Source organism: Cynocephalus volans, chromosome 17 (assembly GCF_027409185.1).
Source record: "Cynocephalus volans isolate mCynVol1 chromosome 17, mCynVol1.pri, whole genome shotgun sequence".
In the NCBI taxonomy this organism is placed as follows: domain Eukaryota; kingdom Metazoa; phylum Chordata; class Mammalia; order Dermoptera; family Cynocephalidae; genus Cynocephalus; species Cynocephalus volans.
In genome coordinates, this window is record NC_084476.1 from 6,931,226 (window position 1) to 6,956,360 (window position 25,135).

At 53.3% G+C, this 25,135-nt stretch overlaps 1 protein-coding gene across 1 annotated transcript in view; it reads right to left on the reverse strand.

Moving 5' to 3' along the window:
* Positions 1–3,249: 3,249 nt before the first annotated feature.
* LAMC3 (laminin subunit gamma 3) overlaps positions 3,250–25,135 on the reverse strand; it is a 62,107-nt gene continuing 40,221 nt past the window's right edge. Inside the window, exons 14-28 of the mRNA XM_063082353.1 lie at positions 20,861–21,106; positions 19,891–20,044; positions 19,058–19,200; positions 18,402–18,580; positions 16,898–17,039; positions 15,807–16,012; positions 15,329–15,405; positions 15,074–15,208; positions 13,691–13,838; positions 12,438–12,587; positions 10,471–10,573; positions 7,725–7,924; positions 6,799–6,945; positions 6,611–6,710; positions 3,250–3,818 (exon numbers count right to left, since the gene is read on the reverse strand). Coding sequence (XP_062938423.1) covers positions 3,568–3,818; positions 6,611–6,710; positions 6,799–6,945; positions 7,725–7,924; positions 10,471–10,573; positions 12,438–12,587; positions 13,691–13,838; positions 15,074–15,208; positions 15,329–15,405; positions 15,807–16,012; positions 16,898–17,039; positions 18,402–18,580; positions 19,058–19,200; positions 19,891–20,044; positions 20,861–21,106 — 2,381 coding nt within the window. The 3' untranslated portion in view covers positions 3,250–3,567. The remainder of the gene's footprint in view (positions 3,819–6,610; positions 6,711–6,798; positions 6,946–7,724; positions 7,925–10,470; positions 10,574–12,437; positions 12,588–13,690; positions 13,839–15,073; positions 15,209–15,328; positions 15,406–15,806; positions 16,013–16,897; positions 17,040–18,401; positions 18,581–19,057; positions 19,201–19,890; positions 20,045–20,860; positions 21,107–25,135) is intronic.

Below are 25,135 nucleotides of genomic sequence, written 5' to 3' on the forward strand. Positions count from 1 at the left end.
TCTTGACCTTTAAGATTGGAATCCTAGGACCAGCTGATTATCTTTTTTTTTTTTTTTTCCTGTGGCTGCCTGTGGGGTGGGAAGTAGCCAGGCTGCCCCCAGGGAGGGGCTGGGCAGAATAGAATGTGGCTAAAGTCAGCGCAGCAGTTGGGGGCGGGGGGGGGGGGGGGGGGGGGGGGAGCAGGTCCCTCCTCCCCAGCACAGCCAGTGCCTGCTTCTCAGTTACTCTCCTCTGTCCACTCACCCCTAGGGTTTGGATCCGGCCGGCCGAGCTGTATAACCTTGGGCAAGGCACTTGACCTGTCTGAGCCTCAGTCCCCTAATCTGCAGAATGGAGGAAGCAAGAGTTTCTTGCTAAGCAGGAGTTGTTGTAACTTTGATTACTTTCTGGGTGGTTTAAACAGATAGTAAAAACTTAGAGGGGAGAAGAACTTAAGAGTTACAACCCTTGGTTGATGGGAGAGGTTCCATCTGGAAGTCACAGAAAGGGGCCCTCAGAATGCAGTCCCCATCCAGCTCAGATGGTTCACTGCCCTGGCGAGTGGGGCTGCTTGGTCCTTGGTCACCCATTCTGCAGGGCAGAGCCACCCAAACTTCCACCGCTCAGCTGCTGGGCTGCATTGTGAGCCAGATGTTCAACAGCTGCCACATTCCACCCAGCAGTGGCCTCTGGGGCGGGAGAGTGGCTCTGCGTGCACCAAGCATGATCAGACTGTATGAGTCACAGATGTCAGGCCTGAGGTATGTCACTGTGGAGTGGAGAAGAACGCTGCTCCCCACCCATCGGGGAGGCTGGGACTGCGCTACGCTGAGCTCCACAGCATAAAAATGCCCAGAGCCTCATCAGAACGGCTATGTGCCACTGTCAGCAGAAAAATCGGGGGAAGAGGGGCTGGGGGGACATTAGACCCTGTCCCAGAGGTCTTGGAAGACCCCTCATCTTCTCAGCACCACTGACAACAGACACCAATCGCCAAATTCACTGTAGAGCAACCACTTCCCTGTCTTCAGCCTCCCCGCCCCCACCCAGGAAATTCCCCAGCTCAGCTTAATAATGTCACTACAAGCCCCCCCCCCACCTTGATTCTAAGGTTCTTTGTGGAGGAGCACACCTCTTCTCTGAACACTGTCTCCCACTAGCTTGGGGCAGGGGGAGGTGGCATGGGCCATCTCTCATTATGTGGCTTTGGATCCAGAGATCCTTGTTCTGAACAGGGGTTAGGAGGACCTGACCCAAGCTGGGTTGGTCTCTCCTGGGAAGCTGGAATCGGGACAGAGTGTCCAGGTTGTCTCTTGCAAGCATTTGACATGATGACATGTCAAATGCACATGACATGTAAACCTGGGGGCCATGGTGGGTGTGTGGTAGCAGTGGGGGTGTCCTCTTCCATAAAGTGCAAGAAAAGTAAAGAAAGCCACTCTGCAAAGAGAAAAGACTGGTGCAAACACGGAGAGGAAAGCAGAGGCAGAGACCAAGAAGGAAGGAGAAAGGAGGACAAGGAAGCTGCCCACCCAGCAGTCTCGGGCTCCAGGCCCCAGGCTGTCTCCAAGGCCTGGCAGCCTCTCCACCAGGGTTCCGAGAGACACTCCCAATCCAACAGACTCCCCTTTTCTGTTTAAACCAAGGGGTTTGGGCCTTGCAGCCAAGAGACTGAGCATGCTCCGTAATCCCACCCCATACATCCGCAGTGGCCTGTGCTGGCCAGGCCCCCAACCTGCAGATGTCGGGCTGTTGCCCATCCTCTCACTTGGAATGTTCCCTCCTCTGTCTCCCCACCCTTCATGGTCCAGCCCAAAGCCCTCTTCCTCTTCCTCGTTGGTGTCCCTCCCTGCTCCTTGTTGTGCCACTGGACACTGTTTCGTTTTGTTTTGTTTTTTGCAGCTGGCCGGTATAGGGATTGAACCCTGCACCTTGGTGTTATCAGCACCAAGCTCTAACCAACTGTGCTAACCAGCCAGGCCTGGACACATGGTTTTGAGTTCACTGTTTCCTGCCTTCGTGTCTCCAGCTCGAACCAGAGGTCAGCTGAGGGCCTCTCTGCACCCCCCTCAAGTTCCCCCAGCCTTGAGACTTTGGGTGACAAGTTCCTGGGGGTACAGAGGAGAGGCTAGGCGCCTGTGATCACAGGTTCCCAGCAAAGTGCCCCCACCATGGGAAGACACCACAAAGCCATGAGCTCAGCTTCTTCCACCTTCCTACCACTTCATATGGACAAGAGGGATCACCAAACACCTCCATCCACATGCTGCTCCCCTACAAAGGTATGCTGCGTGTGCACCCATAGCCAGGGCCCTGGGCCCACCAGGGGGGGAGATCAAAGACACACCACCCAGCTCAGTAAAGGCCTTTATTTCCACATTAAAGAGAATTGGTCCACGCTGCCACCTGTTCCTCCTGATGGGGGCAGGGGGAGCTATGGGAAGGGGCTGAGCCCACAGAGCTGCCTGTCTTCCCAGTGCCAAGTCCTGCTGTCTGCTGGAAGAGGACCCGGGAAAGGGCGGAGGAGCAGCAGGAGGAAATGCCAGGGAGTCCTGGGCAGAGGCCAGCACAGAGGCCTGGCCACAGGGGGATTCCCCGGGCAGGACACACTGGAATGGCAGCCAGGCTCCCACACCCTGTGGCCTCCTTCCGGGCAGGTGGGGCAACAGGGTTGGTGAGGGAAGTGTCAATCAAAGGCCAACTGTGTCAGTAGGGGCACAAAGGAGTGCTCCTGGTGGCCTTTCTGAGCCCCCCTGACCCAGGCCCCTCAGGCCCTTCAGAGCCTGGCTCTTTGGATAGAGCACAGGCTGAAAGGGGTATAGAGTCTGGGGCAGGCGATTCCTTCAGGGAGTCTGGTGCAGTCCCAGGATCCTCAAAGGGAAATATCCAGTAAAGGCAATGATACCCCCACCAGGGGTAGGCCTTGCTCCAGCTGGCTAAGCCGGCCGTGCCATGGCCTCAGGGGTCCCTGGGCCTCGGATTCCACTGCTGAGAACACTCCTAGGATGTTGTAGAGCTGCTGGGTGTGTGTGTTGGGTGATGGGTTGCGGGGGCTGTGGTGGGACAGAAGGCTGCTCTGGGACTAGGCACTCTGGCTCTTGCTGAGCCCCACCCCAGTTCTCCATGGGTATCTCCCTCAGCCTCCCAGGTGCCAACCCTGCCTGGAGTCCTGCTATCTAGAGTGAGAGTAGGTATGAGAGCAGCACAGGGTATCTGACAAAACATAACTCACCCAAAGACCAGAGGGTGCCTAGCACATATCTGGCTCTCAACAGCAGTGTGGACTGACTGTAACACGTGTGCACACCTGGGTGGACGTGAACACGTGTGTGCATCTCCAGGGTGGGAGTGCACACTCATGGGCTGTGCGCACAGTGGCTGCCTGGGTGAACTGTGTGCACGCTCACTTGTGCTGGCAGGGAGGAAGACAAAGGCTGACTCTAAAGCAGATGTGAACGTTCACAGGGAACAGCACATAGCAGCAGGCTCTGGTGGGTGTGCCTGTGTTGGCACACCTGTGGGGGTGTGCATGCCCAGGGCCATGTAAACAGCAGGAGGGGGAGCATGTGCTGGGGTCTGGGTGGCCCTCACTGCCAGCTGGCACAGTTTTCAGGCAGGCTGTGCAGGATGGCCTCCAGGTTCTGCTTGTCAGCACGGATCTCGGCGAGGTCATTCTCGAAGTCCTGGATCTGCAGCTCCTGCTGCTCAGACTCCTGCTCCAACAGCCTCATCTTCCTCTGCAGGACCCCTGGAGAGTCCAGCTGCCGCCTCAGGTGTTCAAGTGCCTGCTGGGTCTCGTTCAGGGTCTGGGCTGGGGCATGATGGGTGTCCAGCGACCCTGCAGAGGGGCACAGCCAGGCTCAGCATGGGCCGGCTCCCCCGCAGGCCCCAGGAACCTGTACAGCCCTCATCCCTTGAGACTCTCCCAGCTCAAACCTCCCAGGATTCCACCTGCCACCATCTACTAGGGAAAGAGAGGGACCAAGAGGGTGTGTGGTGAGGTGGGCAAGGGCGCAACGGGATCATGTGCAGACTCTGGAACTTTCCTCTTGGATAACACTGGACACTGGTAATTTTTGGTGATGATGTTACTATTATTGTTAAAAAAGAAGGCCTCAGGTGAGTTGTCTCAGCCTCAGTTTCCTCAGCTACAAAGCAGTATGTGAGAGCGAGGTCCTTGTGATTTCTGCTGGCTTGAACAGACTGCATCAATCTACCAAGAGCACACACTTACAGATGCCACCCATGTGCCAGGATGTGGGAGGTCACTGGGGTGAAAAGCAAGATCTCTGGCTTCAGTTGATGGCTGGGCAGGTGGATGGAGCAGGAAGGACTGCCGGCCTGGCAGGTGGATGGAGCAGGAAGGACTGCCGGCCTGGAAGGCCCTGTGTGTAGCACCTCTACTTCCTAGGGTTAGAGACTCCCCTAATCCTAACCCAAGCAACAAACAAGAAGGTGGGGCCTGGTTCTCACATTCGAACTTGGTACTGGTGATGGTGGCATGGGACCCACGGGCTGCCTCCCCTACCTGGCCCTTGCCATCTTGTCACTGTGTGACATTCGACAGAAAAACAGAGCACAGCCAGATGGGAGAATGATCAGGATGGGGAAGGGACTTGGGTTGAACCTCCCTCCAAAACTTAATACCCACTGTAACTGCTGAGGGATTGGAAGTTCTATTATGAAATTGAAAGGTGTGGCCTTAAAGAGGTGATTGGATTGTAGGGCTGTGCAGTAGTGAATGGATTAATAATGGTGGTCAGGGGCGTGGTTCTGAGGACTTTAAAAGAAGAGCAAGGACAAGTTTACTCTCTGTCTGCCCTGCCATTTCTGCAATGTGCTACCCTGCCATCACTGTTGCCACCACCGAGACCCTCACCGGATGTGTTCCCTGGACTTTGGACCTTCCAGACTCAGAAACTGTAAGCAAATAAACTTTATTTTCTTACAAATCACCCAGTTTCAGGTATTTTGTTATAATCAACAGAAACAGACTAATACAGGAAATAAGTCCTAAGTGGCTTCTACCTCCACAGGATTCCACTGAGCCCTAAAGCCCCCAAGGGCCTGAATTCCTGGGCAAGGGAGGCTGGGTCAGAGGGCGAGGGGCTGCAGGACCTGAGCCTGGGGCAAGAAGAAGCAGTAGGGGTTAAGGCCCTGCTGGCCTGGGCAAGTCCTGCTCCCAGCAAAGACCTCGAGAGGCCCCACCCTCCACAGGAAAGTCCAAACAACTTGGTCTTTGAGATTCAGAATTGGGTTACAGCTACCACTCCACCTGCGCAGGCTGCCTAGGGCTCTGCGCAGGCTGCCTAGGGCTCCCAGGGGCTAAAGGGACTCCCAGGGGCTCCAGGGGCTGGCCCAAGTGTGTGTTGTTCATTCCCGCATGCCAAGGTCGAGCACAGTGCCAGCGTGCAGTTTGATCAATGAATAAACGACAATGTCTGGAGCAATTAAGCCTTGTAGAGCGTTTGCTCTTGGGCAGACTCCCATGAGCCACAGCTTTCCCACTAACTGGCTGTGGGACCCTGGGTACATTATCTAAACTCCCCATGCCTCAGTTTCCTCATGCAAAATAGGAAGAGAATAAATGTCCTCGCATCAAAAGATTAGTGTGAAAATCATGTAAGATCATGTGCGTGAGTAGCTTCGCGTGGACCTGGTGTCCAGACAAAACGTAGAACGTGTCCTCTCTTCCTCCTGCTATTAATAACGAAGATTCAAAATGCATATGCTGTTCCATGGGTGAACCTTAGGATAACACACTAAGTGAAATAAGCCAGTGGGACGGGGGCAGGGGGAAATGGACAGTTAGTATTTAATGTGCGTAGAGTTTTGGTTTGGGAAATGAAAAAGTTCTGCGGGTGGATGGCAGTGGTGGTAGCACAACAGTGTGCATGTACTTAATGCCACTGAACTGTACACTTGAAAATGGCTAAGATGGTCAATTAATGTCATGTATATTTTACCACAATTATAAGAAATGCATGCAGTTCACTTCAGTCCAGCTGCTCTGACTGCTGTGTCCCCGAGCCTCCTCCACAGCCTCTGGGGTCTCCCTGCCTTGGTGGCTGCTGTCTCCTTCATCCAAAATGCCTCCTTGCTAACACCCATGCACTGTGGCAAGCACTTTCTAAATTACCCTACTGATACTCCCATTTTACAGATGGGAGAACTGAGGTTCAGAGAGATAGAATGACTTGGCCAATGAAGGGACAGAAACAGATGTGAATCCTGGTCTGTCTGATTCCAAACCAGCACCTGATCCCTGATGCCACATCTGCTTCTGTGACATTCTCCCTTCTCTCGAACCCTCCATCATGAGGGCTGACTGCTTACCTGGTACCCAGGGGTGTCCTTGCACGTGTGAGTTTCTGTGTCTCCCTCCCCCACCAGTCTAGAGGCCCCTGGAGGCACTAAGGGTTATTCAAAGTGAACTCACTTCTAGACGCCAACCCTGCCTAGCACGAGGCTTAGAGCAGTTACAGATGCTTGTGACGGGCCACAAGGAAGGGGATGGAGAAAGCCGTGGGGATGAGGAGGAGGAGGAAGAAAGCTTCCCTAGGCCTGGACCTCACAGGAAGATCCCGCAGCTGCCCAGCGGTTCAGGGCCCAGCCCGGGAGTCTCCTTACCCAGCCTGGTAAGTAGCTCCGACAAGGCCTTGATGTGCTTCTCCAGGGAGAGGCGCGATTCCTGGATCTGCCGCTCCATCTCGCTCAGCCTGGCACCCATCTTCGGGGGAAGGGAGGGATAGCTTGAGCGGGTGCCCGCTGGCTGCCAGGGGCAGGAGGAAATGGGGCGGGGTCCTTGGCACACGTACCTGCTCAGCTTCCTCCAGCTCCTTTCTGCGCACTCCAGAGGTCAGCACCTGCCGGGAGGCCTGTCGGAGGGTGGCCTGTGTCTGGCTGCCGAGCCGGCTGGCACGGCGGTGCCCCTGCTTGCCCTCCCTCAGCAAGGCCTTAGCGAGCTGCGGGGTGGGCGACAGCAGCAGGGAGAAGAGAGTGAGTGGGGTAAGTCCTTTTGGAGGTAAAGAGCTCTCATGGCCAAGCAGTCATCTGCCTCACGCACCAGATCATTCGTTCATTCAACAAACACGTACGAATAAAGGCTAAGTGCTGGGCACAGCGCAAGTTGCTGGATACTACCCATTTCTCTCCAGAAGAGAAATTCTGATTGATTGATTGATTGATTGATTGATTGATTTATGTTGGTGGTGGTGGCTGGCTGGTACGAGCCAAAGTCCAAACGGCAGGACAAGAAATCAAGCCTGGAACTCCAACTTCACATCCAGCCCTTTCTCTAGGTGACCATAAAGACAGTTTACTTGGGGTGGGAGCAACAGAGCCAGCAACAGAGCTGGGGAGACACACGTCAATTCAAATTTGGCCCCAATGAAAGAAAAGCCTACAGGCTTAGGCAGTAAGGCCAAACCGACCTAGATGTGGGTCCTGGTTATGCGATTTAAGTTCCTGGGCCTGACTGGGCCTCAGTGTCCTCACCTGTACAATGGGGACAGCGATGACACCTCGTTCATAAGGAATCAACAAAGTCTCCCACATGAAGCTCCCAAGCCAAGAGCCGGGGACCCATGAGCAGTGAGTAAGTATGGAGTACTCAGCGGGGGACACCGGGTGGGGGCACAGCTACAGGGACAATGATTAACCTACAGCGGGGCAGCTCTTATATGCAGTCCTTCCACAGGCCCAGAAGGCGGGAAGCTATTGTGGTCATGGCCATGGCCCTGACCTTGGCATTGTCCTTGGCCAACAACTCTGCTTCTCTGCCCTTCTTCTTGGCGCTGGAGGAGAGAGATGCCGCGTTTCCCAGCATCCTCTCTGCCTGCTTGGTCTTCTTTATCGTGTCTGCAACAAGCCTGTCCCTGACGATGCCTGCCTTCCTCTGCAGCGCGGCCTGGTCCTTGGGCCGAGGAAAGCTTGGCTTCATTCCTGCAAACCCGGCAGAGGCTGTGTCAGGAGAACTGGGCACACACATTGAGAGCCTGCCAGGCGGTCACTGGCAGATGCCCAACCAGTTCCAGACCCTTGGACAGCGGGAGTGGAGTTTCTGTGTACAACCTTCTCAGGCTTATCCAGGAAAACAATAACAAAAATGAGCAAGACATACTGCTCACTGAATGTAAAGATGCATGCTATATTATGGTATCTCTTAAAGTCACAAAACTACATGTGGTCAGTGCGTGGCCAATGGTGGGGGTGGGGAGCCACAGCACACTCCATTTAGCTCTTTATTTTTATGTGCCCCCTATTCCTAACAAGGCTTCGAGGCACTGTGTAGTGACAGATAAACCAACAATTGGACAATTACAGTAGAAACTCAAGAGCCATATATAACTGGGGGGTGGGAGGAAGGAAAGAGGTGTGAGATGTACCAGAAAATTAGGATAATGACTCTGCAGGAATGTAATGCTCTATTTCCCCCGGAGCTCCCAAGCAGCCAAGACAAAAAGGGAAATATTACAATTCTCATAGATTCTATTATCTAATAGAAAGCAGTTTCTCTTTGTAAAGAGAGACTTTCTCCGTTCCTTTCCTTTCCTTCGCTTTCCAATAAAATTCTAAGGGACGTTTATCATAAGGAGTTCTGATTACAGTAGACGAATTTAACAAAATCAAGGCTTCTAATCTTCATGGCTATATTACATAATCGTTCTATCCAGAAATTATATCTACTTGCTTTTTATACACAAAATGGTGTTTCCTAAAGTGTATTCTGTTGAGCCCAAATTCTGCAGGGTGTCAATAAACATTAGGGGGAAATGTCAATTAAGTTGGAAGAAAGTGAACCAAGTTTTCTTTTTTTTTTTTTTAAAAGATGACCGGTAAGGGGATCTTAACCCTTGACTTGGTGTTGTCAGCACCACGCTCAGCCAGTGAGCGAACCGGCCATCCCTATATGGGATCCGAACCCGGGGCCTTGGTGTTATCAGCACCGCACTCTCCCGAGTGAGCCACGGGCCGGCCCGTGAACCAAGTTTTCTTATTACAGGACTTCTCAGAGCCTTTAATAGTCTGTTTAGGGTCTTGAGGGTGTTGCAGCACAAGACATTTCCTAAATTTATTTGAACACAAACCCTCTCTTGGCAGAACATATCACAGGCTAGGAGACCCAGGATCATACCCGGGGGAAATGCTGCTCCACATTTCGATCCACGAATTTTCCTTTCATCCTCAACACCAACAGAACACAAGCCAATTGGTGGCAGGAGGGGGTGTCTCTGAACTGGGGTAGGAATGGGGAAAAGAGTCTGGGGTTGGAGGTTTGAGGCTAGCCCTCAGGTAGATAGTACAGCAGTACCAGAGAGGCACATTTCCATCCAGAACATGCAAGAATTTTCTCCCTCTCAGAACGATGCACAGTGAGGCGATACCTGGTAAGGCAGTGAGCACCATGTTGCTGCAGACAGGCAAGCCAAGTGTGGATGAGTCCCCCGCCTGGTGTGGAATTTTCAGCGGATGACTTTAAGACCCCTTATAATTCTAATGTTCTAAAATCCTAATATCTATCAGTACGTATCATCAAATTTACATTTTCCTAAATACGCCTCTAGATACACGAGCACACATGGCCACACCTTTCTCATAGGAGGCCCCCTAATTGGTGGGTGGCCAGGACTTCAGGCCACCAAGGAACATGGAGAGTAGGAGGCACTGACCAGCCCACCCTCTACGCGGAGGGTCTGGGTCCAAGGCTGGAGCAGGGTTGGTGGGGCGGAGTGGGGCTGCAGAGCAAAGACAACGTCAGGGGCCTGACTTGTCTCTGATCCCAGCCCCTGACTTGTGGTCTCTGATCCCAGGAGACCTCTGGAGCTCGGGCTGTGTTCCTGCCTTACCCAGCCCACTGGATAAGAAGCCACCAATAAGGCGTGAGGGGGCTTCTGCCTGGAGCAAAGAGGATATCACAGAAACCCATCACACAGGAGAATCATAATACTTGCTGGTTTCTATTCCCAGTTCAGCTTGACCCAGGGATAGACAGTAATTCCCTTCCTCGGTTTATCCATCTGTAAAGTGGGGACACTTAGCCTTATTTCCCTAAAGTCCAAAAGAGACCTAGACTGGCATCAACCCACACCTTCTTCTAAAGAGAAACTCCATCCCTCCCCCTGTAGCCCCAACTCAGCACTGGACCATATTTGCACCAGGTAACAGGGTCCCCAGCCAGAGTGGACTGGACCAGGGTTGGACAGGCCACGGCATCAGATTCCCCTCCCATCTGGTCCCGAGGGACTTGCATGTGGTCTGGATGGGATGGCCATGTGGGCTAATATCCGGTGAGCAGTATGTGATGAGGGGAGAGAGGAGCAGCCACAGGAGGGGTCCAGAGAGGCAGAGAGAATGGTCCGCTGGGCTTAGGCCCACATGGCTGGACTCCGCCCCCTGCAACCAAGCCTGCCCTGGCTGAGGAGAGAGTCAGGTGGCTGTCATGGGCATCTGTGCATCACAGAGCCTAGGGCTCAGTGGGACAGGCGTACCTTCCAAGTCAGCCAGCAGGGTCCTGGCTCCCCAGACGGTCACTGTGGCAGCCTGGATAGACGAGGAGGCCCGGGTCAGGGCAGCTCTGGCCTCCTGGTGCAGCTGGAGAGAGGGGAAGAGAGGCTGATAGCTGGCCTCTGCCTGGAGGCGGGTCAGGTGGGCACCAAACCCACATACACATGGCCCTAAAACATCACCAAAACTTTGATGTTGCCTCGTGCTGTTTCCCAGAACACCTGATCTTGTTATTATACAAGTATTAAATGCTGAACCTCACTCCCAAGAAGCAGCCTGTTCTACAAAAGCTTGAAGGAAAGCAGAGTGCAAGCACTAAAGCGAAAACGGAGAACTGAACCTTTCTTTCCAGAATGCCATGTCCCAGCAGTGGAGGTGAAAGAGCAAATCTGTTTATTGTACAACTTTTACTTATAGGAAACTGGTTTCTTCCCCGCTACCAATAAACACAACCAGATACTTAAAGAATTCGCATTTGATAGGTGCGTGGGTAAATAAAATGTGGGTCATCCATACAACGGAATATTACTCAGCCATAAAAAGGAATGAGGTCCTGATTCAGGCTACGATGTGGGTGAACCTTGAAAACATTATGCTAGGTGAAAGAAGCCTGCCACAAAAGGCCACATGTTGTATGATTCCATTTACGTGAAATATCCAGAATAGGTTAATCCTTAGAGACAGAAAGCAGATTGGGGTTGCCAGGGGCTGAGGGAGGAAGAAACAGGGACTTTTTAAGTGGTCGTGGGGTTTCTGCCTGGAGTGAAGACAATGTTCTGAAACTAGATAAGGGAGGAAATGACGCAATATTGGGAATGTATGAAATGCCACTGAATTGTACGTTTTAAAACGCATAATTGTATGTTACGTGAATTTCACCGCAATAAAAATAAATAAAATGGGTTTGAAGAGCCACCAAAAGCTGCCCCAGTGAACGCTTAGCAGGGTGAGGAGGGAGAGAAAGGTGGGGTTGCTACGGCGGGGTCTGGCCCTGATGTTACTATGGCTCTCGTGGGGTCCTGGGGAGGTCACTTCTCTTCCCAGCATACTTGCCCTGGATCAGGGTAGCCAGCAGGTCAGTGGGCACGACCCTGGGGGCCCCAACACAGCAAAGCTCCCCAGGCATGTACCAGGCACTGGGCTCAGCTCTTCAGACATAGTCTCACTCTTCACAGAAAGCCCTGTTTCCTGTCTTTAAAAGGAAGATGAGGGCTCCCAGACAAGCCATTACCACGACAAAGGGTGGGATATGCAGACTAGTTCATGGTATTAAGTCCTGTTGTTTTCCCTGTATTGATGCTTGTCCTATGGGGCATAATGTTAGCCCAAGGACAGTCTGTGTGAAGGGCAGAGGGGAATTCTTTGTACTGTCTTTACAACCTTTTTGTAAGTCTATAGTTATTTCCAAATGAAAAGTTAAAAAAAATTTTTAAAGAGGTCTTTTATACTTTAGTAGGTTGGAAAGCACTGGACGAAGCTAAATTCACCCCTTACTTCTTGAATTCCCTGATTATTGAATGCTCTCTCTCCTTATAGACTATAAATGTCAAACTGTGTGATTTAACACCGTGGGTCCCAAGGACTGCTCATAGTAGGTGCTCGCTAAATATCTGCAGAATGAACTAGGGAACGAATGAGGGTATGAACAAGTTGTAACTGATTCTGAGTACGGGTCTTGGGCGTGGCCCTGGGTGCTGCTGGAGCTATTGTCTGCCTGTCCTTCTGTCCTTCTGCTCTCTTCTCACGCCTTTACTCTCTTCTTGGGAAGTCAGCATCCCTTCCCTTGGCTCAGGCTGCCTCTGAGGTTCTCAGGAGTTTTGTGGGAAGCAGCAGAGGATGGAAATACTACTTCCTGTCTTTGCCCTTCCCCCTCCTGCAACTCCTGACCCCAGACCACCTGCAGGGCAGCCCCAACCTCCTCCAAGTGCCCTGTTTCAAAGGACAAGCTGACCTGCGTAAGGGGCTCCAACCTCTGCAGTGCCGCCTGGGCAGTGGCCTGGAGGGCCTGGGCAGCCTCAGTCACCGTGCTCTCCCTGGATGCGACTGTCTTCTCCAGAGCTCGCACCTGCAGGCCCAGGTCCCCAGCCTGGGACTTCTGAGGCTGCAAGGAGACAGTGGGCTCAGGCAGGGACTATGAGGAAGGTCCAGGGGGCATATCCTCTACTTGAGGAGTGGCACCCTGCTGGGCTGAGGCTGAGGGTCAGCCCCTGGCAGCCAGCCCCCAATCCAAGCTCATGCCCCACGAAAACACGGTGGGCCTCCCTGATGCCCCAGGTACATCGAAAGCCCCAGGGGCAGGGATGACGGGGGTGGGGCTACTTGTGGACACTTTGAGGCAGAGGGGCCAGGGCAAGAAAAGCCAGGCTGGGAAACCTGCCACTTGAGGCTCAGATTCCAGCCCCACCAAGTTCTAGCTGCACTTCCTTGGGCCACTCAGTAACCTCCCTGACCACATTTCCTCAGTGTGAAGTGAGAATCCTTCCCCAGGTCCACAGTCCCTTAGCTGCCACCTTGGGGCCGGATGTGCTTCACAGTGCAGAATTTCCCGGACTTTAGAGAGGCAGGACTGTGCAGGTGCTGCACCTGAGCAGTGTCTGCAAAGACCTCAGATAAGCAGCCTCGGGCAGTCAGTTCCCGTCAGGTTTTGTCCCAAGTGCATTTGTGTAAGCTTAGTCCTTTTTAAAGTTCAGTTTCTGAGCACTGGGATTACAGGATTACTGAATAGGCACATGGACCTGATTTATCCAAAGGTGATGAGCGCAGGGCGAGGGGCACAGGAGACGACTGGCCACCTTGTGCATTACTCAGGAATCCCCCCTTAGCCCCCATGGAAGCAGCCCTAAAATAACCTAACAGGTGAGCTCTGTGTGACAGACTGAGGCTCAGGGAGGGAAAGTCCTTGGCCAAGGTCACAGAACTGGAGTGGTGGAGCTGGGATTTCATCCCATGTCCATCCAGCATCATTGCCAATAGGGGAGAAGAGGCTCCAGCCTCCATATTATTATAATCAACATCAAAGACTGGTTGAGCTCTAACTCTGTCAAGCCCTATAGATAATTTATCTCATTTTAATCGAGTGCTATATGGTTACAAATAAGCCATGTCACCTGCCTTTGCCTGGGCTCCACTGGTTTTTCTAGCTGCTAGATCCCCTCACCCCCACCCCATGCAGAACTTTGAGGCCGGCCGGCCGGCCGAGCTGACCAGTGCTCCGGGGACAGCCGGCGAGGCCAGGCGCGGGGCTGCCTCTGCACCAACTTGCTGCACGGCAGCCAGCACACTCTCAGCTTCAGGAAGCACCTCTGCCACAGCCGTGCTCAGTGCTTTCTGGGCCGCCTGGACCTCCTGGTACCTGGGAGGAGACAGAGGCCAGGATGGCCACAGAGCATGGTGGCGGGGCCATCCCTCCCCATCGCTGTCCGGGACCCTGGCAGGAGCCCCTGACTTGCAAAGGCCTCTCCCAAGTTCCCTGGCAGAGTTGTCCTCTGGAGGGTCAGTACCCAGCAGCTGGCCTCGGAAGGTGGCCGCTACTCTGCAGCTTTCAAATGAACCAGAAAGGCAGTGAAGGGGCCACATTCTTGTGTCTCATTCATTCAATCCAATCACACTGTTCTGAAAGGGCTCCCACTTGGTTTCTGCTACAGAATCACATGTTTTGCAAATGTTTGGCTCTTCAAGATTGTGAAGAGGAAAATGCCTGGCAATGTGGGAAGCACAGTGGCCCAGGCCCTGGTCTTGGCTCAGCCACGTGCTTGCTGGCGACTTTGAGCCTGTCACTTTCCACTGGTAAATGGAGATCCCTGGGCCGTGTGACTGTATGGAGCCGTTAGCCCTGATGGCCTGTGATTCTGCCATCAGCCAGCTGGAATGGGTTTCCTGACCTCTCCACCCTTCCCCACCCAGTCCTCCCTCACTACGGGCATCGCTGGGGTGGAGACCCCCGGCTTCCTTCCCACCCCTCACTCTTCTCTGAGAGCCTGCACCCCTGCCCCCAGGAGTGGGTCACGTGACCTCACCCCAGCCATGCTGACTGGCTCTGGGCTGGACACCTGATCTGAGCTGAGCCAGTCAGATTCTCTCATCTGGGCATGTCAGCTTGGGACTCAGCCAGATGTTGGTGGGTCTCCACTGAGCCCTGAACTGAGGGGGATATAAGGGGACACCCAGAGTAGAGAAGCAGAGCTGGCTGGTCTGCAGAGGCAAAGAAGGAAGCTGGTGGCACAGAGGAGCTGGGAGGAGCTGGGAGGAGCTGCCCTGAACTTGGGGGGTGGATGCAGGGGATGCTGCAGGGGATGCTGCAGGGGAGAGAGAGAGAGATGTGCTGCTCTGGGTTCCAGTGTTCGTCTCTTCTCTCAAGAGGCTGAGCTGCATCCCCCAGCATAAGTGGGTTTCTGTAACTCACCACCAAGCAGGCCCAAGACCCCACGGCCCCACTCTGAGTGGGATGCAGATCCCAGATATCCCAACCAACAACAAAGAACTTCAGGAGTCAGAGGAAGCCCGTTCTGGAACCAGCAGCCTCCAGTTGGGCCCCATCACCTCCAGGAACAAACCCCAAACTTCTAGCCATACCTGGGGAGGTCTCACCTGTCCTCCAGTTCCTGCTGGGTCTCCAGGGCCACCCTTCCCTCCACCAGACTCCAGAGAAGCTCGTAACTGGAGTTGGAGGCAAGCAGGGCCCTCCAAGCAGCAGCTTTGATCTTGGCAGCGGTGTCTTGGTGGCTGTATGAAAACACCCTCCTGACCATGACCAAGAACTCACACAGAAGGGGGATTGGGCCCAAAGCCACACCCCTACTACCTGGGCATGACCTAACCATGCCCCTGGGCCTTGGGCCTCACCTCCTGGCGAGGGCACGGGCCTCTGTGGCCAGATGGCTCCAATTGGTGGGCTGGCCTGGCCCCTCTTGAGGAATCACCTTCAGAGAAAAGGGAAAAAGAGGAAAAACTGAGAGCTATCCCAGAAAGGCAAGGACCACTTGTGGCTAAATTATTGGGCAGAACTGAATGGCATCAGTGATTTTATAAATGCACAAAGCTAGCCACAAAGTTGGCATCCAGACAGCAGAGTCCCAGGGACAGAAACAGCAATGAGGACGCAGCCCCACTGACTGCGCCTTCACTGTCTACGCGGAATACGCCTTGCTCTTTGCAAACATTATCTCACTGAATCAGTGGAGGAGGCACCGTATGATCCCCAATTTACAGATAAAACTGAGCCTCCCAAAAGGGGGAGGCATGCCCATGGTCACCAGGTCAATAGCAGAGTTGGGGCAAGGACCAAGGCCCAGGCTCAGAGGAAGGGGGATGCCCTGGGTACCAGAGACGCAAGAACGGTGGCTGCATGCAGAATCTCCTCTTCCGAGGACTCCAGAGCTGCTTCCAGGTCTGCCAGCTGCAAGCAGGTCTTCTGGGCTCTGGCCTGGGCACAGTGGGCACTTTTGCTCAGTGCCTGCAGCTGCTCCCAGGCACCCTTCACAGCACTCTCGAGGCCTGTCATCTGCTCCAGGAAGGCTTCCCGGGCCCCTGGAGGAAGCCCAAAGGTTGGGGGTCACAGAGTGGTTGAGATTTCACACACTAAAGCCCCCACCCCAGGGGTCCCATTTGTGTCCCCCATTCTCCTCAGACTCACCAACAGGTTCAAAGGAAAAGCCTCCCCATGTTATAGGTGCAAAAACTGAGGCCCGGAGAAGGCAAATCACGACCCCACATTCCACACACAGTAAGCCAGCCACACACGAGGGACTGGGAGCGACCCCAGCCTTCTAGAGCCATGACAAGCAATTCCTGGGTCTGGGACAGTAGTGGCTTTCCACCTCGAGTCAGCTCCAGAATTTGCAATGTGGCTCACATGTGGGCATTTTAAGATGTGGCACCTGATAGCTCCCTATGACAATAGCCCTGCTAACAGGTGGTCAGCTCATGTACAGCTGACTGCTAAAGGAGTATAGTGCTTATAAGTGTAAAACTTCATAAAATAATCAATTCATTTTCAGTGCTTATTCCTTGTCCCAGGGCCAAATTCCACCTGGCTTTAGTGACAGGTCTCCTTCTTCTTTATTTGCTTGTTTATTTCCTACGTGGCAAGCACCGAGCAACGAGCAAAACAGTAAGAATCAAGACAGTGGGGGCACCCCAAGACTTGAGGGGTGAGTAAATACATGGGACCCAGCCCCTGTCCTCCCTGAGCTTACAGTCTGGGTAGGGCAGGAGGCATGGGGACAGAGACAGATATTAGTAAAGTTACAAGTACAAGTGGGCTGGGGACATTGAAGGAGAGGCCCCTAGGGTGACAGGACTGTATCATGAGAGCCCTCAAATCATCGCACAAGACCAGACTGAAGGCTCCACAGGGCACGTCTGACCAGCCTGCCTTCCCTTGCCTCCTAGTCTCCTGCTTTCCAGCTGTACCTTGCAGCAGGTGGTGGTCCTGGTAGACGTCCCCCCGTGGGGCCTCTCCCTGTAGAATATCTAGTGGTCCCCAGGGACTGCCACAGCTGGACCCCTGCAGCCACCCCTCCATCAGGGTCAGCCTGGCCTTCAACTTGGCCACCTGGAGGGGACAGGAAAGGAAAGGTGTGTGAGGCTGTGGCCTGGAAGTCCTGCCCGGACACCCCCTGCCTTCTGCCTGGCCTGTGCTCTCTTTGGGTTCCTTTTCCAAATCCTACCCTGGGCCTCCAAGCTAAGGGCACATCATGTTGCAGCTGAGAGCCAACCCTGTCCACCCTGTTGTGGCTGTCTCTTCCCTTCTCGTACCCATGGCACCTGCTGACACTCAGCTGACCACGTCCCTGTCCTACCATGGGAGGGAAACCTTCCAAGGACTTGTCTGTCCTGTTTGCCGTATTCCCAGGACTTGGCATGGAGCAGGCACGCTGCGGACACCTGCTGGCTGAGGGTGCAATGCAATGTCCCCTAGCCCCATTCTTCCAGTCATATGAACAGCAACTGCATTCACAGAGCACTTACGAGGAGCCAGCCGCAGTACAAACGCCTGCCACGCCCTAGCTCAATTCACCCTGTGACCACTGCGGGAGGCAGGGCCACAAGTCCCAAGCCCTCTCCTCCATTCCAAAGCCCTAAATGCTCTGAAAAACCACAAGGATTCCCATTCCTTAGGTGACAGCAAAATCTGGCCTGAACTCATTTGGACGTAAAAGTGTCCGGAGATAGGCTACCAGTGGTCTTTATTTACCCACTTGGTATAAATGTTCTTCTGTTTTCCTGCAGAAATTTCAATGGGTCTGATTTCAATGGGCCCATTCACTGCTGGGGGTGTTACCTAACATTCAGCACACGCTGTCTTATCTTTCTGCAGTACCATGCAATCTGCATGCTGGCCCCAGTGGTTCCCAGTAAGATGTTGCAGCCCTGAACAATCTCTGCTTTGGAGTAGGAGAGAGAGACTGAGATGCACCAAGGCCACCTTTGCCTCGCTGGGCATGTGACAACTAACAGGACTGGGGAGGGAACCCCAATGGGCTAACCCTAGAACTCAAACTGACTCCTGTACCATGCCACCCCCCTGCTTGAAATTCTGTTTGTGACCCAGAACGGGCACTGTATCCTCCTGACCCTTCCCACAGAAAGGTGCCTGTGGTCTCATGCCCACCATACCTGAGAAAGTGTGAGACCTTGCCCATAGGGTGGCCAGGAAGGGCATGTGGTGAGAGCCACCTTTTTCCTGTCCACCTCAATGTGGGGGAAGGGCTGGGGTGATACTGGAGCCAGGCTGGAATGGGCCAGGAGGCCGGGTGGGCATAGGGAGAAGGTGGCCAGTGGGCCCACAAGGCCCGAGAGCTGTGGATGAGTGGGCAGTTCCCAGCGTCCCGCACAGAGCTGGCATCCCTGGGGTGTCACTGGGAATGAACGGGAGGTGGAGGGGGCCCGGCCGGGACCGAGGCCGGAGACTCACCTCCTGCTTCACCAGGTTGTAGCAGGGTGGGCACTCCTGGCAGCGTGCGCCGCCCTCCGTGAGGAAGAAGTTGTCACGACAGCGGTCACACTTGTAGCCCGTGAAGCCAGGCTTGCACACGCACGTGCTGTTCTCACGGCACTGGGCTGACGTGGCGCCCAGTGGGGAACACCTGCAGGCTAGAGGGCCAGCGACAGGGGGTGCTGGGTGCCCAGATGGCGGCCCCCACCCTGGAAGTCCCAGACCCCCTGCGTCCTCACACCTGGCAGATCCCAGAACCCCCGTGGCAGCCTCAAGTACAGATTCTTGGGCCCATCCCTGGAGATTCTGATTCAGAAGGTCGGAGGTGATGAATGACAGCCTGACATTTAAATGTTCCCTGGGGATCTCAGGACCAGTCAGGTTCAGGAAGTGCCGGTGCAGCCCCGCCGTACAAGTGAGGAAACTGAGGCCAGAGAGGTGGCGTCTGTGGCCAGATTTCCAGGGTGGCACGAGGACACTGGCAACTCTTCCCAGTTCCCTCGCTCCACGTTTCCACGGCTGCCGTTAGGAGACCTGCCCTGTGGCTGACTGTTCTTTCTCCTGTCACCCTCATCTTCCCCAGAGACCTCAGGCCCCACCCTCCAGGCAGCCTGGAAAGGACCCAGCTTCCTTACCTCGGCAGCCCTTGATGGAGAAGCCGAAGAAACCCGGCTGGCATCTGTCGCAGGTCTGGCCCGTGACCCCCGGGCGGCAGGAGCACTGCCCGGTCTTGGGGTGGCACTGGTCATCCTGGGAGCCCAGCAGGTGACACTTGCAGCTGCAGTAAGGGAAGGAAGCTGGATCTGAGGCAAGCTCTGGGCCACTCTTAGCCCAGCTTCAGCTGGCTATGGCTGGCCAGCAGCCTTCAGATCACAGCCGTCTGCTGACCAGACCCCATCTCCATGTCGGTCCACGTCAAACAGCTTCCCCAAGCTGTGCTCTGGGAAGCTCAAGTCTCACAGGATGCTCGCCGAAAAAAAAAAAAAAAAAAAGAAAAAAAGGCTATGGGGACAAATGAACATCTTGGAGGGACTATACCTCTCTGTTGGAAAGTCACAGTGCAACTAGCGTATTAAAGGCTCTGAGAAGTCCTGCAAGGATGAAACCTGTTTGCTTCACTCAGCATTTCTCTGGAGTCTTCCACTGTTCCCTAAAGACGCTTATCTAAGGTGCTGCTGTGGCCAAAAAGGCCACCCAGTGATGACATCACTGAGAATGGAATCAGAGACCAAACTGGCCACCTGCCCACCCGCACATCCCTTAGGGCTGCTCTTGGCCTGCGTCCTGGGCTGCCAGGGCCATGAGTCTGGCACCAAGGGACCATACCTTTGTCCCCCTTTGGTGAAGGGCACATTATACCTGTCAGTGGGCCTGGAATGACACATTCCAAACCTGGCCCCTCCCTGGAGACTACCTGGTACCTTCTTCCATCCTACCAGGATACCCAGGGCAGCCTCACCCCACCTACCTCTGGCAGCCCCTCCCAGGCTGGAGGTTGTAGAAGCCAGGGCTGCAGCTGCTGCAGTCCCGTCTGGTCACATGAGGCAGGCAGGGGCACTGGCCAGTCAGAGGGTCGCAGGGTGTCTGCTCACTGACCGAGCCCCCTGGATTGCAGCTGCAGGCTGGAGGTGGGAGCAGAAACGATATTGGAGAATGACGCAGGTTGTCTGTTCAGCCTTTGGCGTCCAGTAGGGGCAGAGAAGATGGGAGAGTGTCCGGAGATGCCTCACATTCAGTCCAGATTCCTAAACCCATTCTGGGAAAAGGCTCAAGGGCTGAGCTCAAATCTCAGCCTGATTGCTATGTCCCTGGAGAGACAGTCCAGAGTAGTTGTGGCAGCAGATGGCCCTTCTGAGCCTGCCCCGAGCCCTGGCAGGCTGGAGAGAGGCCAGAGGCTCAGTCAGGGGCCATAGCAGAGCCCTGTCCCACTGTTCTGGATCACATGACCTTGCTCTCCTGGTCACTGCAAGGGCAGTGTCTCAAGGGTCAGCAGGATGCCGACAGGTGCTCGATGCGAGCTGTAGCCTCCGATAGGGGACAGGGAGCCCAGAGTTAACCTAGGCAATGGCAAGGCAGTGGGAGAGGAGGAGGAAGATCCCCTCGGTGGGGACGCACGGCCTGACTGGAAGCCCACAGGCAGGACGGTCACTGGGTTGGCCTTAAGTACTAACTTAGTGAGCCTGAGACAAGCACTAAATTACCAAAGCAGGAAAAAAAATCAGAGTTTGTAAGATCTCAAGGCTGAAAGAGACCTCAGAGAAGAGCAAACACTTTCTACAAAGGAGTCAGAGGAGAGTAACCTGCTGAAGGCTGCACAGCCTCGCAGGGGGCCGGCTGGTTCAGGTGGATTCCTCGGCCACCCTGCCTGGCTCCTGAGCAGGGGCGGAGGAGAAGGGGTCCATGTGCCCCACATAAGGGTCCAGGAGGTGGGTACTCACGCATGCATTTGTTGGCAGGCCCACGGGCCAGGGCGCTCCCATAGAAGCCTTCCTGACAGTGCTCACAGTGGTCACCTGTCGTGTTGTGCAGACAGCGCAGGCAGCGGCCAGACACGGGGTCACAGTTGCCCACAGCATTGGGGTCCACATTCCCACTGCACTGGCATCGGCGGCAGGGCTGGGGGGCCCCAGAGAGCCCCAGTGGGTCCCCAAAAAAGCCATCATCACAGATTTCACAGCGCCGCCCTGAGTGTGGAAGGCTGGTGTGAGGAACACTGGGCCCATGGGGGTGACGTGGGCATGAAGCAAAGCCAGCACCCCTCAAGTCTCATGGGGAGCAGGGCAGGGGCTCCAGGGCAGGCCGTGTCCCAGCTCCACCACTGGCTGGGCTGTGTGGTCTTGGACAAGCCACTGTTGACCAAAAGAATCTGCTCTGACCAGGTCAGCTAAATTACAGTGCCTCGGGAGATCTTGGCTAAGACCTGGAAAACATTATCACAAGACCATTTTGACTTAGAAGCAGACATCATGGCACCAGTAAGCCATAAGATAACCTAGAATGCTTCTTGTAACCCTTATGTAACCCAGTAACAATCCCAAATCTATAAGTTGCTTCCAACCAATAAAAACCTGCCAAAGTAATTAGGCGGGGCTGTCTCTCTCTCTCTCCTTCGATCCTTCCTCCTTCTTGTGATTATAAAACGCGAGGCGCTGCTGGCCCTCTTCAGAACACACCTCTCAGGGTGACCCGACCATGCGTCTCTCTGGTTGCATGCATCATATTGGCTCAATAAATCCTTGCTATCTATATTTGGCCTGTTTCTTTCTTTTTTTTTTTTTGGCAGCTGGCCAGTACAGGGATCCGAACACATGACCCTGGTGTTATAAGGCTGCCCTCTAGACAGCTGAGATAATCGGCCAGCCCCGGCCTCAGTTTCTTTTTAGGTCAACACCACTGTGCCTCTCTGAACTCAGACTCCTTGTCTGTAAAGTGGGGACAACAATGGCAGCCACCTCACAGGACTGTGAGGAGGGTTCAGTGAGACAATTTGTGCAAAGCATAGCACAGTGCCTGGCAGGTCACCTGTTCACGTCATCCCCCTTATCATTGTCATCAGCACCATTGTCTTCATCACCATCATCTTCACTGTCATCACCATCATCTTCATTGTCATCATCACCCTTATCATCAGTGTCGACATCAATGCTATCTTCACTGTCATCCTCACCATCATCTCGTCATCAACCGTTATCTTCGTCATTATCATCCTCATCTTCATGATCACTGTCATCAACACCATCTTGTCATCATCACCCTTATCATCACTGCCATCATCAACATCATCTTCATTGTCATCATCACCCTTATTATTTTCGACATCAACACTATCTTCATTGTCATCACCATCATCATTGCCATCATCACGATCATCTTCACTGTCATCATCACCTTATCATCACTGTTGATATCAACACTATCTTCATTGTCATCACCACTATCTTCACCATCATCTTCACTGTCATCACCATTATCTTCACCGTCATCATCATCATTGTCATCACTATCATCTTCATTGTCATCATCACCCTTATTATCATTGTCGTCATCACCACTATCTTCATTGTCATCAGCATTATCTTCACTGTCATCTTCACTATCATCATCACCATCATCTCCAGTGTCATCATCACCATCGTCTTCAGTGTCATCATCTTGACCATTATCTTCATCATCATTTTCATCGTTGTCACTGTCTTGATCACTTTATTTTCTTCATCATCTTGGTCATTATCATGATCCTGATCATTTTCATGATCATATGTCATTACTGTGCCCATCATCACCTTCACTGTCATTGCCCCTAGCACTATCTCCATCTCAGCATCAGCACTATCTCGATCATCACTATCATCATCACCATCTTCGCCAGTATCTTGGTCAACCTCCTCATCACTGTCCCCACTGACTCCATCCAGTGTCACTGTAGCCCCCCGTCATCCTCTCCCTCACCTCCCCAATCTCCCCCTCTTAGCTGTAGCTGCTCTTTCATGTGCCATTCCAGGCCCCTTAACCTTTTCTGCTTCTCACGGTTTCTGAACTTCTTTGTACTGTTCATTTCAGACTCTTGCCCTACATCCAGAAGAGAGGCCGTGTGAGGAGGCTTTTGGAGGGGGTGGCCTGGGAGGTCCACTCTGGACACAGATGGGTCATAAGAGTACATACATGGACTGTGTGCTTCATGCAGTGTCAGCCATTTGTAAACATGCCCGTCTCTCTGCATATATCTACATGAAACAAACATCTGGTGGGATCCACAGGCCCAAATAGTAGCTGCGGTCTGCGGGGTGGCGAGATGACGGGCACATTAAGCTGTCTTGCTTGCATGCCTTTTCATGTTCCTCTTTACATTTCTGCACTGCTTCAGTTGCTACAATGAGCGTGTACTAATTTTATAATTTAAAAGAAAGGTGCTGTCATTGTGAAAAATAGATGCAGGCTCCCCGTGGGCTCCAAACTCATCATTCCCACTGAAATCTAGTTAATATTACTAAAGGCAACCTGGAAAGAGGAGATGAGGAATACTAGGAAGAAAAAGCGAAGAAAGGAAAACTGAACAGAGTTCTAGGTAGAGGCTAATACATGGCTCTGGGATTCTCCAATAGAGATGACGATGGGAAAGGCGAGACTAAAGCTGGCGATGAGGAATGTGAGCCCACATGGTTAACTGGCCATTCACTTGGAACCAGGTGAGGGTGGGTCACACCCAGGAAGCAGCCCTGGAGGTCCTGGGAAGGGCTGCAAGGGGTCAGGATGGGGAGCAGGAGAACAGGTCATCTGTCCGGGAGCTCTCTGTGTGTCAGGCTCTCACAAGGCCCGAAGGACACAGGTGTGGATAAAGAAATGGCTGGCAGAAGGCCCTGGATCAAAAGTCCACCCCGGGGGGTGGTTCCCTCTGTGCACAGCAGCGCCCACTCCCCTGCAGTCCTGCCGTATGTGTATCTCAGCCTGGGTCTGTCTGAAGTTCTCTAACTGTCCACTTTCACGGCTGTAGGCCAGGACTCCACAGTCAGGGAGCCAGTGGGGAAGGCTATGGAAAAAGAAGGCTATGGAAGGCTATGGAAAAAGAGGGTAGTATGACGGTCGGTGGGGTGCAGGGTCCTGCGGGGGGACCTTGATCCCTCAGCTCTCTGGCTCCCTGCTCTGGGCTGTCCACCCAGACCTGCTGGCTGCCAGAGAAATGCTTTCAGAACAATCCCCATGAAGCAGGGCATTTGACAGGGTTAATTTAATGCAGCCACAGGTACCAAAAGTACAGTCAGATGTCTGGGAACCTCGAAAATCTTATGTTAAGTGAAACAAGCCAACACAAAAAGATACATATCAAATGATTCCACTTAAATGAGACAACTGGAATAGTCAAATTCAGAGAGACAGAAAGTAGAATAGTTGTTATCGGGGGCTGGAGGGAGGAAGAACCGTCAAACAATAATTTAGTGGGTACAGAGTTTCTGTTTTGGTTGATGAAGACAGTTCTGGAGATGGATGGCGTGATGGTTGCACAACATTGTGAATGTAATTGACACTGAATTACATACTTAAAAATGGTGAAAATAGCAAATTTTATATTATATGTTTTACCATAACAAAAAATTAATAATGTAAGGGGCTGGCCCGTGGCTCACTTGGGAGAGTGTGGTGCTGACAACACCAAGGCCACAGGTTCGGATCCCTATATAGGATGGCCGGTTAGCTCACTGGCTGAGCCTGGTGCTGACAACACCAAGTCAAGGTTTAAGATCCCCTTACCAGTCATCTTTAAAAAAAAAAATTAATAATGTAATATGCCTAAGGTGAATTGTCAGGGGTGTGAATAATATCTCCATAAACCTGTATTTAAAAGAAGCAGGTGTCAAGGACGTCTCTAGTCCCGGAGCAAGAATGAAGAATGGAGACAGGCCTGGGAAGGGGGCGGGGGCCAGTTTCTGCTTCCCACGTTACCTGATAATATTTTTTGAAAGCTGAAAGTTTAATCAGAGGTTTTCCACCTTAACTGTGTATCAGAATCACCCAGGGAATTTGTTAGGAATCCAGATTCCTGGGCTCCATCTTCAGCTCTATGGAGCCAGGGCCCAGGCATGAGTATTTTCAACAGCTCATCTGGATGTGCTCAGCAGCCCAAGGTCTGCCAGCAATCCACAGTGGCTGGGGGTCCTGGCTATGGGGTTGTGGAACTGAGTGTCCCCAAGGTGATGCCTGCCACCCCTAAGCTGGGC